Source organism: Aythya marila (genome assembly GCF_965140915.1).
Source record: "Aythya marila genome assembly, chromosome: 6".
NCBI lineage: Eukaryota > Metazoa > Chordata > Aves > Anseriformes > Anatidae > Aythya > Aythya marila.
In genome coordinates, this window is record NC_139047.1 from 30455884 (window position 1) to 30473734 (window position 17851).

Consider the following 17851-nt stretch of genomic DNA (forward strand, 5'->3'; position numbering starts at 1 on the left):
TGAATCTCCCTTATAATCATTCCTGAAGTACATACCAACCAAAGCATTTTCCTTCATCCTCTGTAAATGAATTGGTTTTTATCCTTAAGCTTAGTGCCTGCAATCAAGACTAGAAACTCATCAGATTTTTAATTCATAGTTAGTGTTGAAGCCAGATTGATCTGTCACCATTTTACCCATACTAGCCTAGACTAAGAATTATTGGAGTACTTCTTTTGTGAAAATTAAGTAGGTTTTACTAATCAGAACTCTTCTGAATGGGGAGTTCTTAAATTAATGGTAAGAGAATTTGAAAAAAAAAATCATTCTTTCTGTAAACTCACTGTAATTGTTACTTCTTTTTAGGTAACTTTCAAAGCATCAAGATACTCAGTTTCACCAGACTTAAGATTTGTTCTTCTTGCATATGATATAAAACAGGTAAGCCAACTGTTCATTTTTAAACGAGCCTTTAAAGGAAAACTCTGAACTCCTAGTTTATTTTGTATGCAATTCCACATAACATAATTTGATTCAATGACTTAATATCTCTTTCCCTAACTTTCTAGTGAAATGATGGTAAAGTGAAGTATGATGGTAAAGTGTGTATGTATGATGGTAATGTGTGTATGTGTCCCTCAAACTGTTGTGTTACAAGCTGATTATGTGAAAGCCTGTCCTCTGATACTCCTTCCTGTTTCATACAGCTGCTTATGTCATTTATGAGCTATACTTAAAATAAATAAATAAATAAATAAATAATAATAATCTAGACTGTTTCAAGTCCAACAATTTTTATCACTGGCTTCAGTAATCTGAGAGATTTTGAAGTATACTAAATTGTTTTTTTAAAAAAAGTTTCAATAGGTAATACTACATTCAGGTTTTGAAAATAAATCTTGGAATACAATAAAAAATGAAAATGGTTTTATGAATTTCCTCTATGCATATAAGTGTTCATATAAAAAGTGCTAGTAAAATGTTTTTTTTTATTTTTTTCAATTTTAGAATGTTGAACTTCACAATTACCCATTAATACTTGTTACGTTAATATCAGAAGTCAATGCTCAGAAATAAATAATAAAAAAAGAGATTACCATTATTGTGTTAGATTACAATATAGTCTTTTACTTAATGTTTCGTGTCAGTAAATGATATGGTATCTGTCTCTTGATCATTAAAATTCTTAGAACAATAAAATATTCATTTTTCAGGTTAGGGTACAAATCTTTCCAGCCTCTGCTAACATTGATTTATTGACCCGTGTATCTGCAGCTTTAATAATTATATCTGCAAACTAAAAAATATGCTGAAACCTAATCTGAAATATTCTAGAGGTCTTAAGGTAAAATGATTCATTTATTTAGGACTGGAATATGGAGTAGGTGATTTTCTACTGATTCTAGTGGATTGTAGATGAAACTCTTATAGTGTGTGTTGACAAATAAGCAGGAAATAGCTGCTGCTGTTCGGTTCACTGGTTTTGTTTGAGGAGGGTTCCAGTTTTATTATTGCCGGAAAAAAAACTTTCTCCTTGCTGTTTCCCTTCCTCATTGTTTCTTATTATGTGCAAGAATTTATTAATCCCTCATACTATTGTAATTTCCTTATTTGTTATATTCTGATTTTTGTTTTGGATGGGTTTGGTTGATTGAGATTTTCTTAGTAATTGTATGTATAGCTGATATAGAAATATGGCAAATCATGAAGATATCCATCACTTCTTATTACATCTAAATGCAGTTGCATCAGTGCTGAATCTCTGCCCCTCAGTAAAGATGATCCACTGGCATGCAAAGAATTCTCAATGCGTGCTGATTATGTAACTTGGCAGTCAAACTCCCTTTCCATATTTCCATAAGGAAATAAATTTTTAATTCCTTTTACAGTCCAGTTTCTGGAAGATACATATAGGGATAAGGTTTGAAGCATTTATATTTTGCATCTAGCCATCTTCTTTGCTCAATTATATTGATGAGAAATAGCTAAAATGGGAATGGAACCGAATTTGGCAAACAGCGTGTACTTGTAGTCCTGGTTGGCTTTGGATGAGGCTTGTGTTGCTTACTCCTGAGTGCTCCAGCTGGTCTCATGGCTTTCAAAACAGAAAAATATTATGATTTTTGCATCCTCTAGAAGTGGTGGTGTCACTGTTAAAATTGGTTAATAACTGGGTGTTGTCAGATAGATCCTCAGTTCTTGTAAATAGAAATAATGCCACTGAAGTCCGAAGCGAAAATCACCAAAAAGTCTAAAGCAATTCTTTCAAAATTTATAAAATGAATATGAGGTAAAATAGCTATTTTTTCCTCTAAAATGTTCTGTTCTTGAGAGATTTGTTAGACTGGTGGGGCACTTCTATGTTTTCTCAAAATCTTTAAGGGAAAAGGTATACAACTCTTTGGAAAGCCTCCTTATTTGTGCATTTTCTAATATTGTGAAGGAGTAAGTTAATGTTCATTTTCATTGGGTCACCTTTTATTCCTCAGTTAAAGCCTGACTTAATGGTTCTGAGGATTTACTTATTTTTGTGTTTGTGTGAGGGTAAAGGCTGAAGTTTTAATACCCACTACAAGGAACTGCAAGTAACCTGTAGGCATTTAGTCGATCTCAGCACATGTGTGGGTCATGGATATCTGAACTTCAGGACTTCAGTGCCTCTGTTTGTCCCTTATTTCTTGTGATTTAGGTATTTAATTGCACTGTAAGGTATTTGATGTGTGTTCTGCTATTACTGAATTTGAAGGCTTTATTTTTTTAAATGATAATGGTTGTTTACATACATTAATCTGTGGTCTTTGTAGCATACAGTGATACAGCTGGAACAGATTTATTAATCAACGGTTTTATAAATAAGCTAGTGTGCTTCAGCTGAACAGATTGAAGAAAAATAGAGACAAATGTTTCTTCGAGACATTTTGTCATGAAATTGTAATTAGAAATAAAGTTATTTTGATGTTTGGATTAAAAATAAATGTTGAGTTAAATTAAATAGTTGAATATTTATTTTACTCTTGTCAGCATTTTCTTTGATCTATTTTATGCTTGGAATGGCAAACTTTAATTAAATTTGCAGTTGTTTCAGCACAATTAAAAATGTCCTCTGTGCAAAACAGGACATAAATCTGCATGAAAATAAGCCATCTTTGAATACAAAAGTAATAATTGAATGAATCATTTAAACCATGCTTAATGGAAGGAACATAACCATTTTATTTGGCATAGCATCTGTTTTAGTGTAAGTCTGTAAACTTCATGTGGAAGAAATTTCTTTTATTGAAAAATTCAAAGTGTTGTAAATTGATTTTTAGACATCAAGGTCCCTCCATCTTTATCATAGCATGTCACAGAATGTAAGCCAGTGTTACTGGCATAAACACTGGGGCTGTCTGGCATTTTCATTTTTTAGCAGGAGGCTGTGGCAATTTTAGAGATACTTTGTGTGTTCTTTGCTGTAGTACTCCTTGCTTCTGAAATGTTTTCATTAGTTCTCGAAGTTTTTTGACTTTGCCAAAACTTGCATGAATTGACTGTGTATAGTTCAGGCTTTTCTTTCCGTCACTCATTGCAATTCGATTGGCATCACTGAAAAAGTTTCATTTTCCAAGGCACCAGATCAGTAAGTAGGAACTAATTTGAGAAATGAACACACACATTCTTGTAGAATGTCCTGCCAACCTGATTCTTCTAGGACAGTGTGAACACAGCAGCAGAGAAGCCATCATACATATTGTATGTAGAGTGGGGATAGTTTTGCAGTGGTATACCTTTTTGATTTTGATTTTTCTTTGAAGATTATCAAGGTATGAGCAGAGAATGTGATGCTCTGAGTCACATCTAAGCCAGTTGAGATTCCCAAAGGAATTATTACGCTAATTGCTTTTAATAAGGGTTGTGTTAAAATGACATACAAAATTTTTCTTACTCTGGTGGTGGTAGTATTCGTGACTACCAAAAAGTAATACATAGGTTTGATTAGAAAATGGGAATCAGACACTCTGCCCATGCGTTAATGGTAACGGATGAGGCAGTAAATTTGCAATTTGTAGTGCAGTGAAGTCCCAAGAAATTTTTACCAGTGGGGACTTCGTGTGTCCCTCAGCAGAGTTATGGGTTGTGAGTTGTCCCTAGAGTCTGTGTGAAAGTACGCTTTATACCAGATGTTAGTGGGTTTTGAGCTCAGACATCATAGGCATATTCTCCCCGTGCTTTTGTTAGAATATAATATGCCACAGAGAGCACGTGATGAAGGAAATAGGATCAGTTCCTCTTTTTCTCTGTAACTCCCCTTTTTTCCTCACTTGTTTTAATAATCTCTTCCTTGAGATGGTTTTGTTTTCCTACCAACTGCCTTCTCCCTGCTTTCAAATCCCTATTGAATAACAATTTTAATGAATTTGTACTACTTTATTCTCTTTGTTACTAATGCTCATTTTCCTCTTTGAATGTATGTTGAATTACATGTAGTTTGTTTTTAGCCTTTGGTTGAGGAAGGTGCTTAAAAAACAAATTAAAGTTCATTTATAGTCTAGAAGCATGAGCATTTATACATTCCCTAAAATAGAAAATGTTTACCTGAATTAAGGCTTCAAATTATAAACTCTTGTAGCTAAAGAATTTTAATAACACAGTGTATTTATCATATAGCACTGTGAAAATAATAGTTCTTATGGTAAGATCAAGATGAAGAGTAATCCAGTCCTCTTCACAAAGATAGGAGAAAAGGAAAGCTGTGGATCTAAACTTGTGTGGAATTCATCATTCAGTAGGAATAAAAAATACTTCAGAAGTGTTTCTAAATATTTGTAGTTTAGAGTAACAAAGGAAAGACAATAGTCCGACACCGTGTCTGAAGTAAAGAAACCCCAAGAGAAAGAAGTTACTTATCTGCTGCACATTGATGCCTGTCATTGCTATGCGATAATAATCTCTATTTTTAGAGGCTAATGATAGGGAGTACTAACCGCGAGTGGAGAGCAAATGGCAAGAAGTGACACGTTCATCAAGCTTTTAGAGATTGCCTCTGATTGTGGGTTACTCAAGTGCACTGAAAAATCTTCAGGAGTTTATCTGTAGATTAGAAGAATCCATGAAGGGAAAAATTCAATGAAGTCTTAAATTATGATTATCTGCTCTACATAAAGAGATTATCTTCCTGCCAATTAGGTGGAAACTAAACGTTCGGTTGTTGGTAATCTTTTTGGTCAGTGAAATTATTAGATTTTTTTTCCATGAAAATTAAAGGATAAAGAAAATGCCTTGTGTTATTTCATATTTTTAATCTAGACACTACTGTTAAAATATCAGAATATGTGGAAGTGTTTTCAACAAGTACTTATGAAAATTTTACTTTGAAAGCATTATCTGGAGCACTAACTAGAGGTTGCTAGCATACGCAAAAAGATTAAATGAAAACTATCTTCCAATACTAGAAACAAAGTTTTTTTTCAAAAAGGTGTCTCCATACAAAGCAATTTCAAAAGGCTTCATGTACCTGTAGTGATCTGGACAATAGTATTTTATGTAGAGCTATGTACAAAGTAAAGATCTAATTTAAATTTTACCCTATCATCTTTTTCTTCAAAAGTGCTTATTTCTTTAGATAAGCCTGTTCATGTGTTTTGTAGGTCCTCAGGATGATCTTCTGTTCATTTTGAGATGAATCCAGAAGCAAACCATGCAAATGCATACTTGTGAACTAAGAGGTGATAAATAAAAGTCTGATCCAGACATGACTATACCATTCTTCTTTATCTCTTATGAATATGGAAGACCAACTTTTACCAGCTTTAGTGTAGTGAGAAAAAAATGAAGGGAATTTTAAGTTGCATCCACCCCCAGCATTCAATTTTGAATTTTTACAATATATTTTATTCTTCTCAGATATCAAAAGAAGAGGTATCTAAAAGATCAGTTTAAGAAATCCATGAAAGCAGGCTACTCATTTTCTCCCCTTTAAAGGCTGTTGTTTTACTTTGAGTTGAAGTTTTAACTGCATGAAAAATTGTTAAAAAATTAATAGCTAGGTTATAGGTGATCTTGGCATTTACTACATTTTTTGCTTAGGCCATCTTACATGTTAAACTTGCAAATTTATTTTTCTTTAGAAGTTTACAAATACACAATATTAAATTTACTATGCAATAACAGATCAATAACAGATTTTATCACATGGACATGAATATTTGAAGGCAGTATATATCAATTTTTGATAGCATGTCAAGCAGCAGAATATGTCAATATGTTTTGAGAGCATGTCAAGCAGCCTGCCAGTGGAGAAGCCAGAAAGATGCATTGCCCCCTGTGTCATCTTGGGCTCTCCATCACAATTGGAAAGGAGTGGAAGTATCCACATCATATTCTTTTATCATTATTATTGCTATTTTTGAAGTAATTACATTTACTTTACAATTGTCTTTATCCATTGAGCATTGTATTGCCTCAACTCTGAGCACTAAAACTGAAAGCTGGGAACTGAGTCAAAAATAAAGGCAGACAAAGCAGAGGACATGCTCGAGGAGTGCTCCTCAAGCACTTTTTATGGTGTTCAGCCACCTGCCAGGGTCTAGCTCAGAGAAGAGGTAACCTCTTCTGCCTACCTGTGGTGGATCCAGAGCTGAATTCTTGTACAATGAGCTAAACAGACTCCCCAGACAGTCCTGGTTTTATATGCTCTTCAATTTATTGTTTTCAGTCTTGAAAGAGCCTTTCTGTACATTGCATTCCCTTAGATTTTGTGAATTGAGGAGTGTTTGGTGGTTTTTATTTTTATTTTTTATTTTGTTCATTTGCCTGTTTTTATGCAGGGAAAAAAAAAAAAAAAAAGTAGTAGTGTGAAATACAGAAATTCTGTCACCTTTTTGGAAACCACAAGTCATTCCAATCACAAGATCAGTATCAGTACATGTGCTAATGGCAACCTGTATCAATGGCAAGTGGGCCAGAACATACACAAACGTTTGAAAGCTGTTCCCCTGGAGAATCTTTGTTCCTCTCCAATGCCCACACAAAAATGATCTCAAAGCTGGAGGGTGTTCTGTGCTGTGGGAGCTCCAAATCTGGTTGTAACACTTCAGAAGACCAGTACAAGCACATCAGTATTTAATTTTCTTCTACAATCTTTGGCTTTCACTGTGCAGGCAATATCATTAACTTTATATTTAAGCAGCAACCTTTATCTAGCAGGCACCTAAAGTGCTTATCGCTTCTGAACTTGATGAAAATGCCATTAAAGTCAGGGGAACATTTTTTTCATTGACTTTAAAATGGATTTTTGGATCAGGTCTTGTCTACCTATCACACAAATGTAATAAAGTCATCTCTGTAGTGTGAGAGCAACAGCAAGGTGGACAATGAATAACGCACAGTATGCTGCCAGGATTTTCAGCACGATCTTGTAGACATTAGATTTATCAATGTTTTTGGAGGCTCATCTGTGCTGTATATTAATCTTCAGGTCTGTAGTTTGTTCGCACCTTTGTGAACGTTAGTCATCTTGCTTCCCATGGTGCTCCCACTCTTAATGGACAGCCATAACAGACTTCTGACAGCTCACTATCATCCTTGTTATTTTCTGTAGCATTTTGAGTGCAGTTCACTTGGCCCTGGTGCACTATCAGCTTGTAGTCTAAATGCTGTTTGCAGTATCATTATCATAAAGGTATGTTAAAACTACACTTTTCTCCAGGGGAAAGCTTGCTGAATGTGACCCCCAGCTGCTTCTGGTGGACGCTAGGACAAGCATTGATTAAAGTTCTTGTCACTGTCAACTTCATCTGTCTGTGGTTTCTTTTAAGACCATTCCTTCCATTGTTTGTGCTGACACATATGTGAATGTACCTTGCTTAAATGGTAGCACAGAAGAATGAGAGCAAGTTTCCCTGATTCTCTCATTTTTCTGCTTCTCCTTTTCCTTTATGGGAAAGTTGACATTGATTGGTAATACTGCTTGGTTGCATCAGTTTATATATCTATGGAATTTGTGATTAAGGAGAAATTATAAGGTGACCAGGGCCATTGCACCCATCTCTGTTCTCCACCAGCTGCACTGGCTGGACTTGCAGAGAACAGAATTATTATAAGGTACTGATATACTGTGCTAAGTGCGTCTGAATCTCATCATTTCCTGTGATAATTCCTCATTTCTGTACAGTGCCCTGGGGATATCTGTGTCTGAAACTATGATCTAGCAATTTCTGCCTAACAGCCTGTGCTCCTGGACCAGTTTTGATGAGGATTTATGACTTACATAGTTCATTTCTGCTTATATTCATGTTTTACTCAACTTAGCCTGAAGGAGGGTTGGTAGGAAGAGTCTACACCTATTATTAGATCAACTGAGGAAAAGTCTGCATGTGGAAGACTCGTTTTCTCACTGTATCAGTTACATAAGCTGTTGAGCACCCTCATTTGGACTTTTTTTCAACTGCAAAGGCCCTACTTAGCTTTAGTCCTTACCTCACTGACTTGTGGGCTTTGTGCGTTCTAAAGATGCAGCTTGCTTTTTCTGTTCCCCTTAGTCCTTTGATATTCTGTCCTCGGTAAAATACAGAAGATCAAACAGGCCGAAGTAACTTTGTGTCTTTCTAGCACATGATGCCTGTACTATTTTATTTTTGGCTCAGAATTCTTCTTGAGTCAGTAGTGCTTCCAGTAGTGGAAGTCTTGGTATGGCAGTGCAATGAAGATCTCAGACGACATGATCTTGCGTGTAGTTTTAGCTCACCAAAATGTCTTGGGGCTAAGGACAGATCAGTGTTACTAATGTAAACTTTTTTTTTTTTTTTTTTTAATGCTTCTTTCATGCATCACATTAATAGTTTAATTTGCTATATGGACTTTTATGCTTTGTTGTGAAGTTCATATTTGTTGTATAATGATACCCACATGAATAGTGGTCAGTGCTGAAGAATCTTTTCTTGGAAAATGTGTCTGCCTGTGTTGTGCCATCTTAAGCTGGTATTGTACCAGGAAGATTCAGGTTACCCTAATGGCTGAAGAGCTTACTTGAAATAGTGTAAATATACTGCAGTTAGACTTGGATTAGCAAGTTGAGTTTGTACTTATAAAAATCTTTTTAGTAGGGAACATATGGCTATTTATTTGTGAAATTTTCTGTAACCCAATCTCATATCTTTTAAATGAAATAAGGCTTGTGTATGAGTATTAGAGAACTTTTTTTTTTTTTTTTTTTTTTTTTTTTGAGACAGTGGTTCCTTTTTCCATATGTGTCACTCTTCACTCACGTGTGACCCCATAAAGTGCCATTCTTGAGGTTCTGGAGTCTCAGTGATGTGAAAGAGTGATGTCATTGTGTTCAGAGAAATATTGCATATAGTAGTTTTCATCCAGAGATCCCCAAGTGATATAAAAGCATTCATGAATTATGCATCTCAAGAGTTCTACACATATGTTTTTAAACTTAAGTATAATACATACTTACATACACAAAAAAAAAAAAAAAAAAAAAAACATTTTATGTTTTTAAGTGATAGAGAAATGTCACTAGCAATATAAATTTTTTAATGAAAAATGAAAATTTTTGAAAGTGAAAAAAGTCATCTAAATTGGATGTTTTCATGAAAAACTTTCTCTCTGGACTACTAGTATTATAAGTATTAGGCATAATCAATGTGTTAAAAGATTAGGAGCATTTGGAGTGGATATTTGCTAACACTTCTACATAGTAAGTATAAAAACAATTAAGCATATATACCTACATGATCAAAATGTGTGTGTATATATATATATGATATATAGTGGTTACATTGAATGTTTGGTTTACAACACCTTGAGATGTGAAAAACAGTCTTATTCCCCCAAAAGGCAGATTATAAAGTAAGTTTTGATGGTTAAGAAAGGACATTTTGATATTAATAGTTCTCATCAGCAGAATTTTATTGTGACCCTCAGCTGTGGTATCCTTTACAGCAACCATCTGTTTTGACAGTGTCATAATTTCTTTTTCAGTATCTCAGATGAAATGAAAATCATCATACAGTGAACTTTGCCAGGAAACAAAAAAAAATAAACTTGAGTGTAGCATTAAAGTTATTGCAGTTCATTGCAATTTATGTTCTATATATGTGCTATTCAAAAAATAGAAGAAGAAATAATATTTTGAATGTTTGGGGAAAGGCTGTCTATTTGGGTTTTGATTATATTGGTGTTCCAGTATTTTTTGCAACTTTACAGTGAAACAGGATTTTAGAATTTGTAGGTGTGATAAAGAAATTAATGGGGAGAAACAAAATCAGCCGGAATCACAGTGAGAAACAGGTTGCTGTTCTCTCCCACTCTTTTCCCTTTTGCCGATGTTCGACAATATCTGCTCATTAACTGTTATTTTTACTATTTGTCTTTACAGTCTTAAGCTTTCAGGTATTTACAGTTACTTCCGTTTGTTGTTATGTTCTGCTAGGGAATTCTTGTAGTGTTTTAGATGCTTCCATAATCAGCACCTTTTAATACCAACTTTTCTCACCCTTTTCTTCCTGCTTTTTCTCTTCTTGCCTTTCCTTCCTCTACCTTGTTTAGTGTTCATGATACTATTTTCTGTTTCTTAGTCCCATCCCCTTCCACAAAAAGCATGAACGGTATGATCCTGCTAGACAGCATAAGAAGGGTGACGAAGCTGGTGAGGGGTCTGGAGAACAAGTCCTACGAGGAGCAGCTGAGGGAGCTGGGCTTGTTCAGCCTGGAGAAAAGGAGGCTCAGGGGCAACCTTATTGCTCTCTACAGGTACCTTAAAGGAGGCTGTAGCGAGGTGGGGGTTGGTCTGTTCTCCCACGTGCCTGGTGACAGGATGAGGGGGAATGGGCTTAAGTTGTGCCAGGGGAGTTTTAGGTTGGATGTTAGGAAGAACTTCTTTACTGAAAGGGTTGTTAGGCATTGGAACAGGCTGCCCAGGGAAGTGGTGGAGTCACCATCCCTGGAGGTCTTTAAAAGACATTTAGATGTAGAGCTTAGGGATATGGTTTAGTGGAGGACTGTTAGTGTTAGGTCAGAGGTTGGACTCGATGATCTTGAGGTCTCTTCCAACCTAGAAATTCTGTGATTCTGTGATAAACTGAGCGGGTAGCCCAGTTCATTTGAATTCCTATGCAGTGCTTTCCATTGTTTTATCAAAATGACTGAGTTCAAGTACAAATAACAAATACAGATAAAGTATGGACAACAAATGCTGGGAGCAAAATTTGATCCTTGTTTCCACTCTTTCATACCTGATAAAATACTCCAAAAGGATAATTATTACAATAGTGGCCAATGTATCTATCAATTTATACATCTAGTTATTTTAAATAATAGGAATGAAAGTCAATTTATGAGCTGTTTGTCTTTCATAAATGCTTGAGCTTTTTTTTTTTTTTTTTTTCTTTTTAACCTTGAGATGATTTGTATGGTAGTTTATTAAATTAGCATAAAATGTTGTGATCACTTAGAGTGATATGTGGTCATGTGTTCCCTTAAAATGCATCAAGAATAATGAGTGGTAATTGGCTTGAGACATTGATTAAGGAGCTGTTGACTAGATTGGAGATGTAGTTTACCACACACATGGCATATCAAGTTTCACCTATGTTTTTCATTATTATTCTAAATATAAAATATTTTGTGAAAGTATATACATGTATTTTTGTGAAAGTATATACATATATATAGATTTTTATGTAGTTATATACTTAAACTGTAGAAAAAAGTTCTTTGTTCTGTGGAGTTGTTTAAAGGGATTACTCTAACATCTCCAGAAGAGTTTTCTATGGATGACTTTAGTGAAACTAGACCTTCAGCTGTCACCTCTTTAATTACAGAGAATCATGGAGAGGACATGCTAGTTATGGTAAGCCTATTCATACCATGCTGAACAGAATGCATTAAGCTTACCTATGTGGTGTTAGATGTTTCCATCAAAATGAGGCTAAAATGAAGGAAGCCTCTTGGAAATGGCACACTAATCCCTCATGTGTTTTTCAACAGTTAGGAAATGGGGATTTTGTTGTTGTCAGCAGAAGATGATGTAGGGAACACTGTATATAGATTCTCAGAGATGTGAAATGATAAGATTCTCTGACATGTTTCTCATTGATTTACATAATAAATTCTTTTTCTGATATCTCTACATGGTGGAAGTTCAACTATGTCAAAGGAAAAATAAATAAATAAGCAGAAACTTTTGTTTTGGAAGTGTCATCATATGTTAGAAAATGGTATCCAAAACTTAACTGAAATGATGTTATTTAATACAATGTTTTACCAGCTAGCTTTCTGCATATGTAAGAACAATAGAGGTATCTTGAATAACAGTTCCCTTGTATTGTTTTTGAGCAACATTTTATATTACAGTATTATGTCATAGGGGTTATTTTCATAAAAAACTTGGGAAAAGAAGAAATCGTTCCTCATCCATACTTACCAGAAAATTACAAGAAATTGTCTTAAGAAATTATTTAAAAAAAAAAAAAAAAAAAGATTACTCTAAGCCCTTTGCACATGTATATCAACTAATGTAAGACAGATCTGCAAGTCAGTCGTGGCCTTGCACAGAAGGTTGCAGAGACAATAAACAAGAAAGGGATAGTTGTGCCAACATGTTTTTCTCCTGACATTCTCCACTGAATATGTAATGTTTTTCATAACTTCTTAAAGTGCTCTGAACAAGACTGGTCACCTTGGCTCAAGATGTGTAGAGGTAGACCATGAAAAGATTCAGGGACATTGATGTGCCGTCTTGTAAGAAGAAATAAAGTTCTTTGTTTTTATAAAAGAACAGAGTAGAGAAGTGCTTTATGTGTTAAAGGGCAATGTTGCCATGAGGAAAAAAAATAAAAAGGTAAAGTACAAATAAGGAGAATAAAGGAAAAAATTTTAACCTCCAGAGTACTAAGGTCATGGGACAGTCTTGCAGTAGTACATCAGGGACAACAACCTACTACTCAGTTTGAGGGGGGATTTTTTATCAGTTAGTGCATGGGAGTCTGGAAGGGTATTGAGTACAATTGCTACGGGGTACATTTGATAGAGAAGAGGTCTTTTTCAATCTTATGACTCAATAGTGTAGTGTAGCTTACAATAAGCAGTTTCAAAGATTAAAAGAAAAATAAGTTGTAGATTTTTAAGAAGTGGGAGAAGCTGATCAGTAAATACTTGCATAAAAAGTGGAAATTCAAAGAAAAGTCTGTAATGAAAGTAGAATATTTCTGTATGATGAAGTAGGTGGTTGATATATGAGAAGATTTCCATGTCTAATTGCATTTGATCCCTTTGATCTTCACAGTCTGGTATATTTCTCCCTGATGATTTTCTGCTTCCAACTGCCCTCATTCATTTCCAGTCCTACATAGAACACTCGTCCTCCCCTGTGTCATTGAGCTATAATCTACCTTTTATTCTTTTTTCTTTTTCCTTAAAACACCAACTGTAAAATATTTCTAATATCACTAAGAACTGTCCACCAGCAAAGTGAGTTAACAAAGAAATGTTTTTGAGCAAGCTTATATAATAGTGCAATAACTTTTCTGGAGCTCTGCTTTAGTTAATTCCTGCCCTGTCACACTGCTATGAGTGACACAGAAGAGAACCTCTCATTTCCAGAGTATTTCAGACAAAAAATTAATAAATAAAAAATCTCTGATTCATTTTAACTTGACCATATTAGTCATGGAAAGGATTCAGTACCTTAAAGGAGACAAAACTAATAGTAACATGAAGTCTCTACTAAGGATTTTCTTCTACATCTCAGGTTTTGAGAGTGGATAAAAGAGGCTACATAATAGTGTGTTGAATCAAGTCAATAGATTCAAAATCCACAAAGATACCTAAGCAGATTAAATAAGCCTGAAATCATAGGTGAATCAGTAACAAACTTGGAGAAGTTTGTTACTCTCTCCCTGGAGAAAAGGAAGCTCAGGGGTGACCTTATTGCTCTCTACAGATAACTTAAAGGAGGCTGTAGCGAGGTGGGGGTTGGTCTGTTCTCCCACGTGCCTGGTGACAGGACAAGGGGGAATGGGCTTAAGTTGCGCCAGGGGAGTTTTAGGTTGGATGTTAGGAAGAACTTCTTTACTGAAAGGGTTGTTAGGCATTGGAACAGGCTGCCCAGGGAAGTGGTGGAGTCACCATCCCTGGAAGTCTTTAAAAGACATTTAGATGTAGATATGGTTTAGTGGGGACTGTTAGTGTTAGGTCAGAGGTTGGACTCGATGATCTTGAGGTCTCTTCCAACCTAGAAATTCTGTGATTCTGTGAAACTTTGGTATAGGTGATGAGATGCCATCTCCATAAGAATACCCTGAAAACTGCCATCTTGGGAAACTGAAAATCTTGGGAAAGGACATTCATCCACATAAACGTGTAAAGTTGGGAAGAATCTTTCTTTATAAATACTTAATCACTAATAAAGACTACGTTACTGTAGTGTCCTCCAATTGTGATTTTCAAAGTGTTTTAAGAATATACAGAAATATATTTGTAGTGTGGTTTTAGCATACTATGGCTGTTCTCACTGAGAGCAGCCTGAGTTCTCACTGAGTGTTCTCACTCTTTCTCTCAGAGATCCCTCCTTTTCAGGTTCATTTGTATGCAGACTGTACGTTGGAGAAAAGCTAAAAAGAAAATAAAAAATCATTGGCTGGGAAAGGGTAGTCATGGGTACTGGACAGTGCATGTCATGGTCCTTATACTTTATGTGAAAGTATGTGACTAGTGAAAACTAACTTGAAGGGCAGTGAATATTGTTATGACCCCTTTGCATTTGCTAGAGTTTTGCTCTCTCTGGTTGAGTTAAAGATGACCTTTTACTGGAAGTAGTACACAGGTTTGATGTCATGGCCAGGTCTTCCATAAGTGAGTTGTCTCTAAGAAGGGCTGTTCTGCACACCATTATTGCGCTCCTGGTTGATTCTCCTACTTCTCTCTCATGTATTATAAAGTATAATTGCAGGCTTCCTTAAGTGTTATTGCAAAGTGCTATAGGTCCTAGGATTCTTCAGGGTTATTTTTTTCCTCAATTTCCTGCTTGTTGCTTAAACATGGCATCTCTGGTTGCAAGTGGTGTTCTAGTGGCACAGCAATTTGAACAACATAATCGCTTCAGAATGCACTGATTCACAGTATCTGTTTTGTCTTTTGTTCACTTGCTCTGGAGTAGCAAATATAATATTCTAGAGGACAGTATTTTGTATTGATTTTACTTACAAAATCAATAAATAAAAATAACTTGGCACAAGAGGAAATTCTTTCACACAGTCTTCATGGAAATTGTTGGAAGACATAATAAAACATTAAAATGAAGTAATATGTATAAGTAATCAAACAGTGTTGACTACATCATTAGGAATGACAAGCTTATGATATAAAGTACTTTCTTAGTTCTGAAGGTCTGTTTTTATTTTGGGACTCTGTTCCTGTTCTCATGGGCATAACACATAAAAATGATCTATGTTGTTTATAGAAGTGTCAGAAAGGATGCTGAATCTTTCAAGAAGGTCCTAAAATATGCTCTTCATTTTTTTTTCTGCTTGTCTTGAGCTTAGTCTTCCACTCACGATGCTTCCAAGCTCTCACTGATTCAGTGAATGCAGTAAACTGTAAAATACTGTAAACAGTAAAATACTGTACTGATCTAATTGGCAGTGGGTTTTACTAGAGCTGTTCTGTTATACTTGGTTGGAATCAAGCCACTATTAAATCAGTTAAAGCAGCTGTTTTGCATAGTAATCTGGCAAAACGTAAAGTGACTGTGATCTAGACTTGCATAAGTGAAGACAGGATTAGTTAAAGAAGACTATAGCTGGAACAGCTGACTTTAAATCCATCTGGGACGTCTTTTAGTCAATGTAATAGACCAGGAATGAGGAAATCACTAGCAGAAATTTTGCGTATTTCTTGTTGTTTTTTTTTTGTTTGTTTGTTTTTGTTTGTTTTTGTTTGTTTGTTTGTTTCTTTCTTTTCACTTTGCACCTGACCTACTACTCATATGAATTCATTATAGCTGCTTACATAAAGAGGAAAACATACTCCTCATTTTTACATTACAGATGAAGCAAAAAAAGATCTTATTACTTTTGAATGTTCTACAGTCCCTGGAAGGGTGGAACACTGATAAACTTATTTGAAGGTTGGAAGTATTTCAGGAGAACAAATATAAGAGTTAGGATCTCTTGTGTGTCTATGGAACATGCTCCCTAAATTGTTTCCATAAGATTGAAACTGCATGTTACAACATTTTTAATAGAATCATAAGTCAGTTAATACATTGCATAAATAAAGAAATAAATATTTGAAGATTATGTGGTATACTAGAGTTTGCAGCTTAAGCGTATTACAACTTTACAGTGTTAGACTTCCTGACACCTTTATATTTAAAGAGAAATATTATTCTGTAGTTACAACCAAAAAAAAGTTCATATAGGTAGTACTGTTTTATCATTGACCTGATTTATTTCAGATTTTTCTGGCATTAAACAACACTCATGCACAGAGTTGAAGTAAAACTCTTTCAAAACTCAGAATTGGATTTTGAATGAGCTTTGAGGGTGTAAAACTTTACCTGCTTTTGAATGACTCTTTACTACTCCAAATGGCCAGTGGAGAGTGAATCATGGAATGAATAAATGACAGACCTATAAGCATAGCTTTTGGATTTACTCATTTTCTTTTAGTACAAAGCAGGAGAAGTTGCCAAGACCTGTAGCTGATGACTTCATTTATTTTTCTTTTACCTCTAACAAACATATGAACCTTGATATTTGATTTATTTTTGGTTTAGTGATTACATCAGGAATGATTTATTTTTTTTCCTCCTTATAAAAGTATTAGACTGATGCATAATTAAAGAAAATGGCTGGACCTGGTGATCATTCAAGGTCCTTCCAACCTGAGGGACTGTATGGTTGTATGAAAATGGTTATGTAGCCTTTACTCTTCTTTTGTGGTAATGATTGAGGAATAATTTGTCATGTCCTTGCACATAATAATCCTCCCTTTGGGATTCCAGCCATTTTTGACAGGAAGAAGGGAAAGGGGAAAAGATACCTGAAGAGGGGGAATTTTTCAGCTTCTATCATTGGGTCCAAACCTCCAGTTATGCAAAGTGTTCTGCTATCTGGACCAAGAGAGCAAGAGCAGGGGCAGGGGTGTAGGAACAAGAGAAATATAAGACGAAGACATAAAGAACAATTCAATGATTCAGCATTATACTTTTTGCAATGTGAGGCACAGTATTACATACCCACAATAAGATCCACAGAGATCTTAACCATGACTGTACTGAATGTATAAAATTGTCAGAGAACAGGCATCGAGACACACATTGCTAATGTTTATTCGGTCAGAAAATAACACAAGATCTAAAAAAGAAATGCCAAGTCACCAATAAAAAAAAAAAAGTAAAAGAGAATGAAGTTCTCCTATGTTATAGTATTTCACTTAAAGTTCTAACAATTTCATTATATATTTAATGAGAAAGAGAATTTGTAAAAGGAACCTGTAAATCCTTAAATGTAACTTGAATTTAATCCAGTGAATTTTATTTTTCCTTTTCTATAACTAAAAAAGCAAATAATCTAAAAGCCTTAATCTAAGCCTGATCTGAAATATCAGTGAATGACATCTTTGGAAATTTGATTAGTGACCAGCAGATTGAGGTAGGCATGCCAACAACATGGGTTGAAAATATTTTCTTATTTGTTTTGAAATCATAGAATATTGAAGTCCTTAAAGTATTTGTTGGCTTAGGACTGTGGTTCTGAAAGAAAGCATAGAATTCCCAGTCATACATTAAACTTAATTCTTCTAATTATTCCTGAATATATGGAAGCATTTTTAATAAAACCATGTTTCTTTCTGAGCCTCGCACACCTGGTGCATTCTATTG

At 34.9% G+C, this 17851-nt stretch overlaps 1 protein-coding gene across 2 annotated transcripts in view; it reads left to right on the plus strand.

The window, feature by feature from the left end:
• The window catches only part of DPP10 (dipeptidyl peptidase like 10), a 252548-nt gene that overhangs the window by 130739 nt on the left and 103958 nt on the right, over positions 1–17851 (plus strand). For both annotated transcript variants that reach the window (XM_082764039.1, XM_082764038.1), the window contains exon 5: positions 346–420. In XM_082764039.1, coding sequence (XP_082620165.1) covers positions 346–420 — 75 coding nt within the window. The remainder of the gene's footprint in view (positions 1–345; positions 421–17851) is intronic.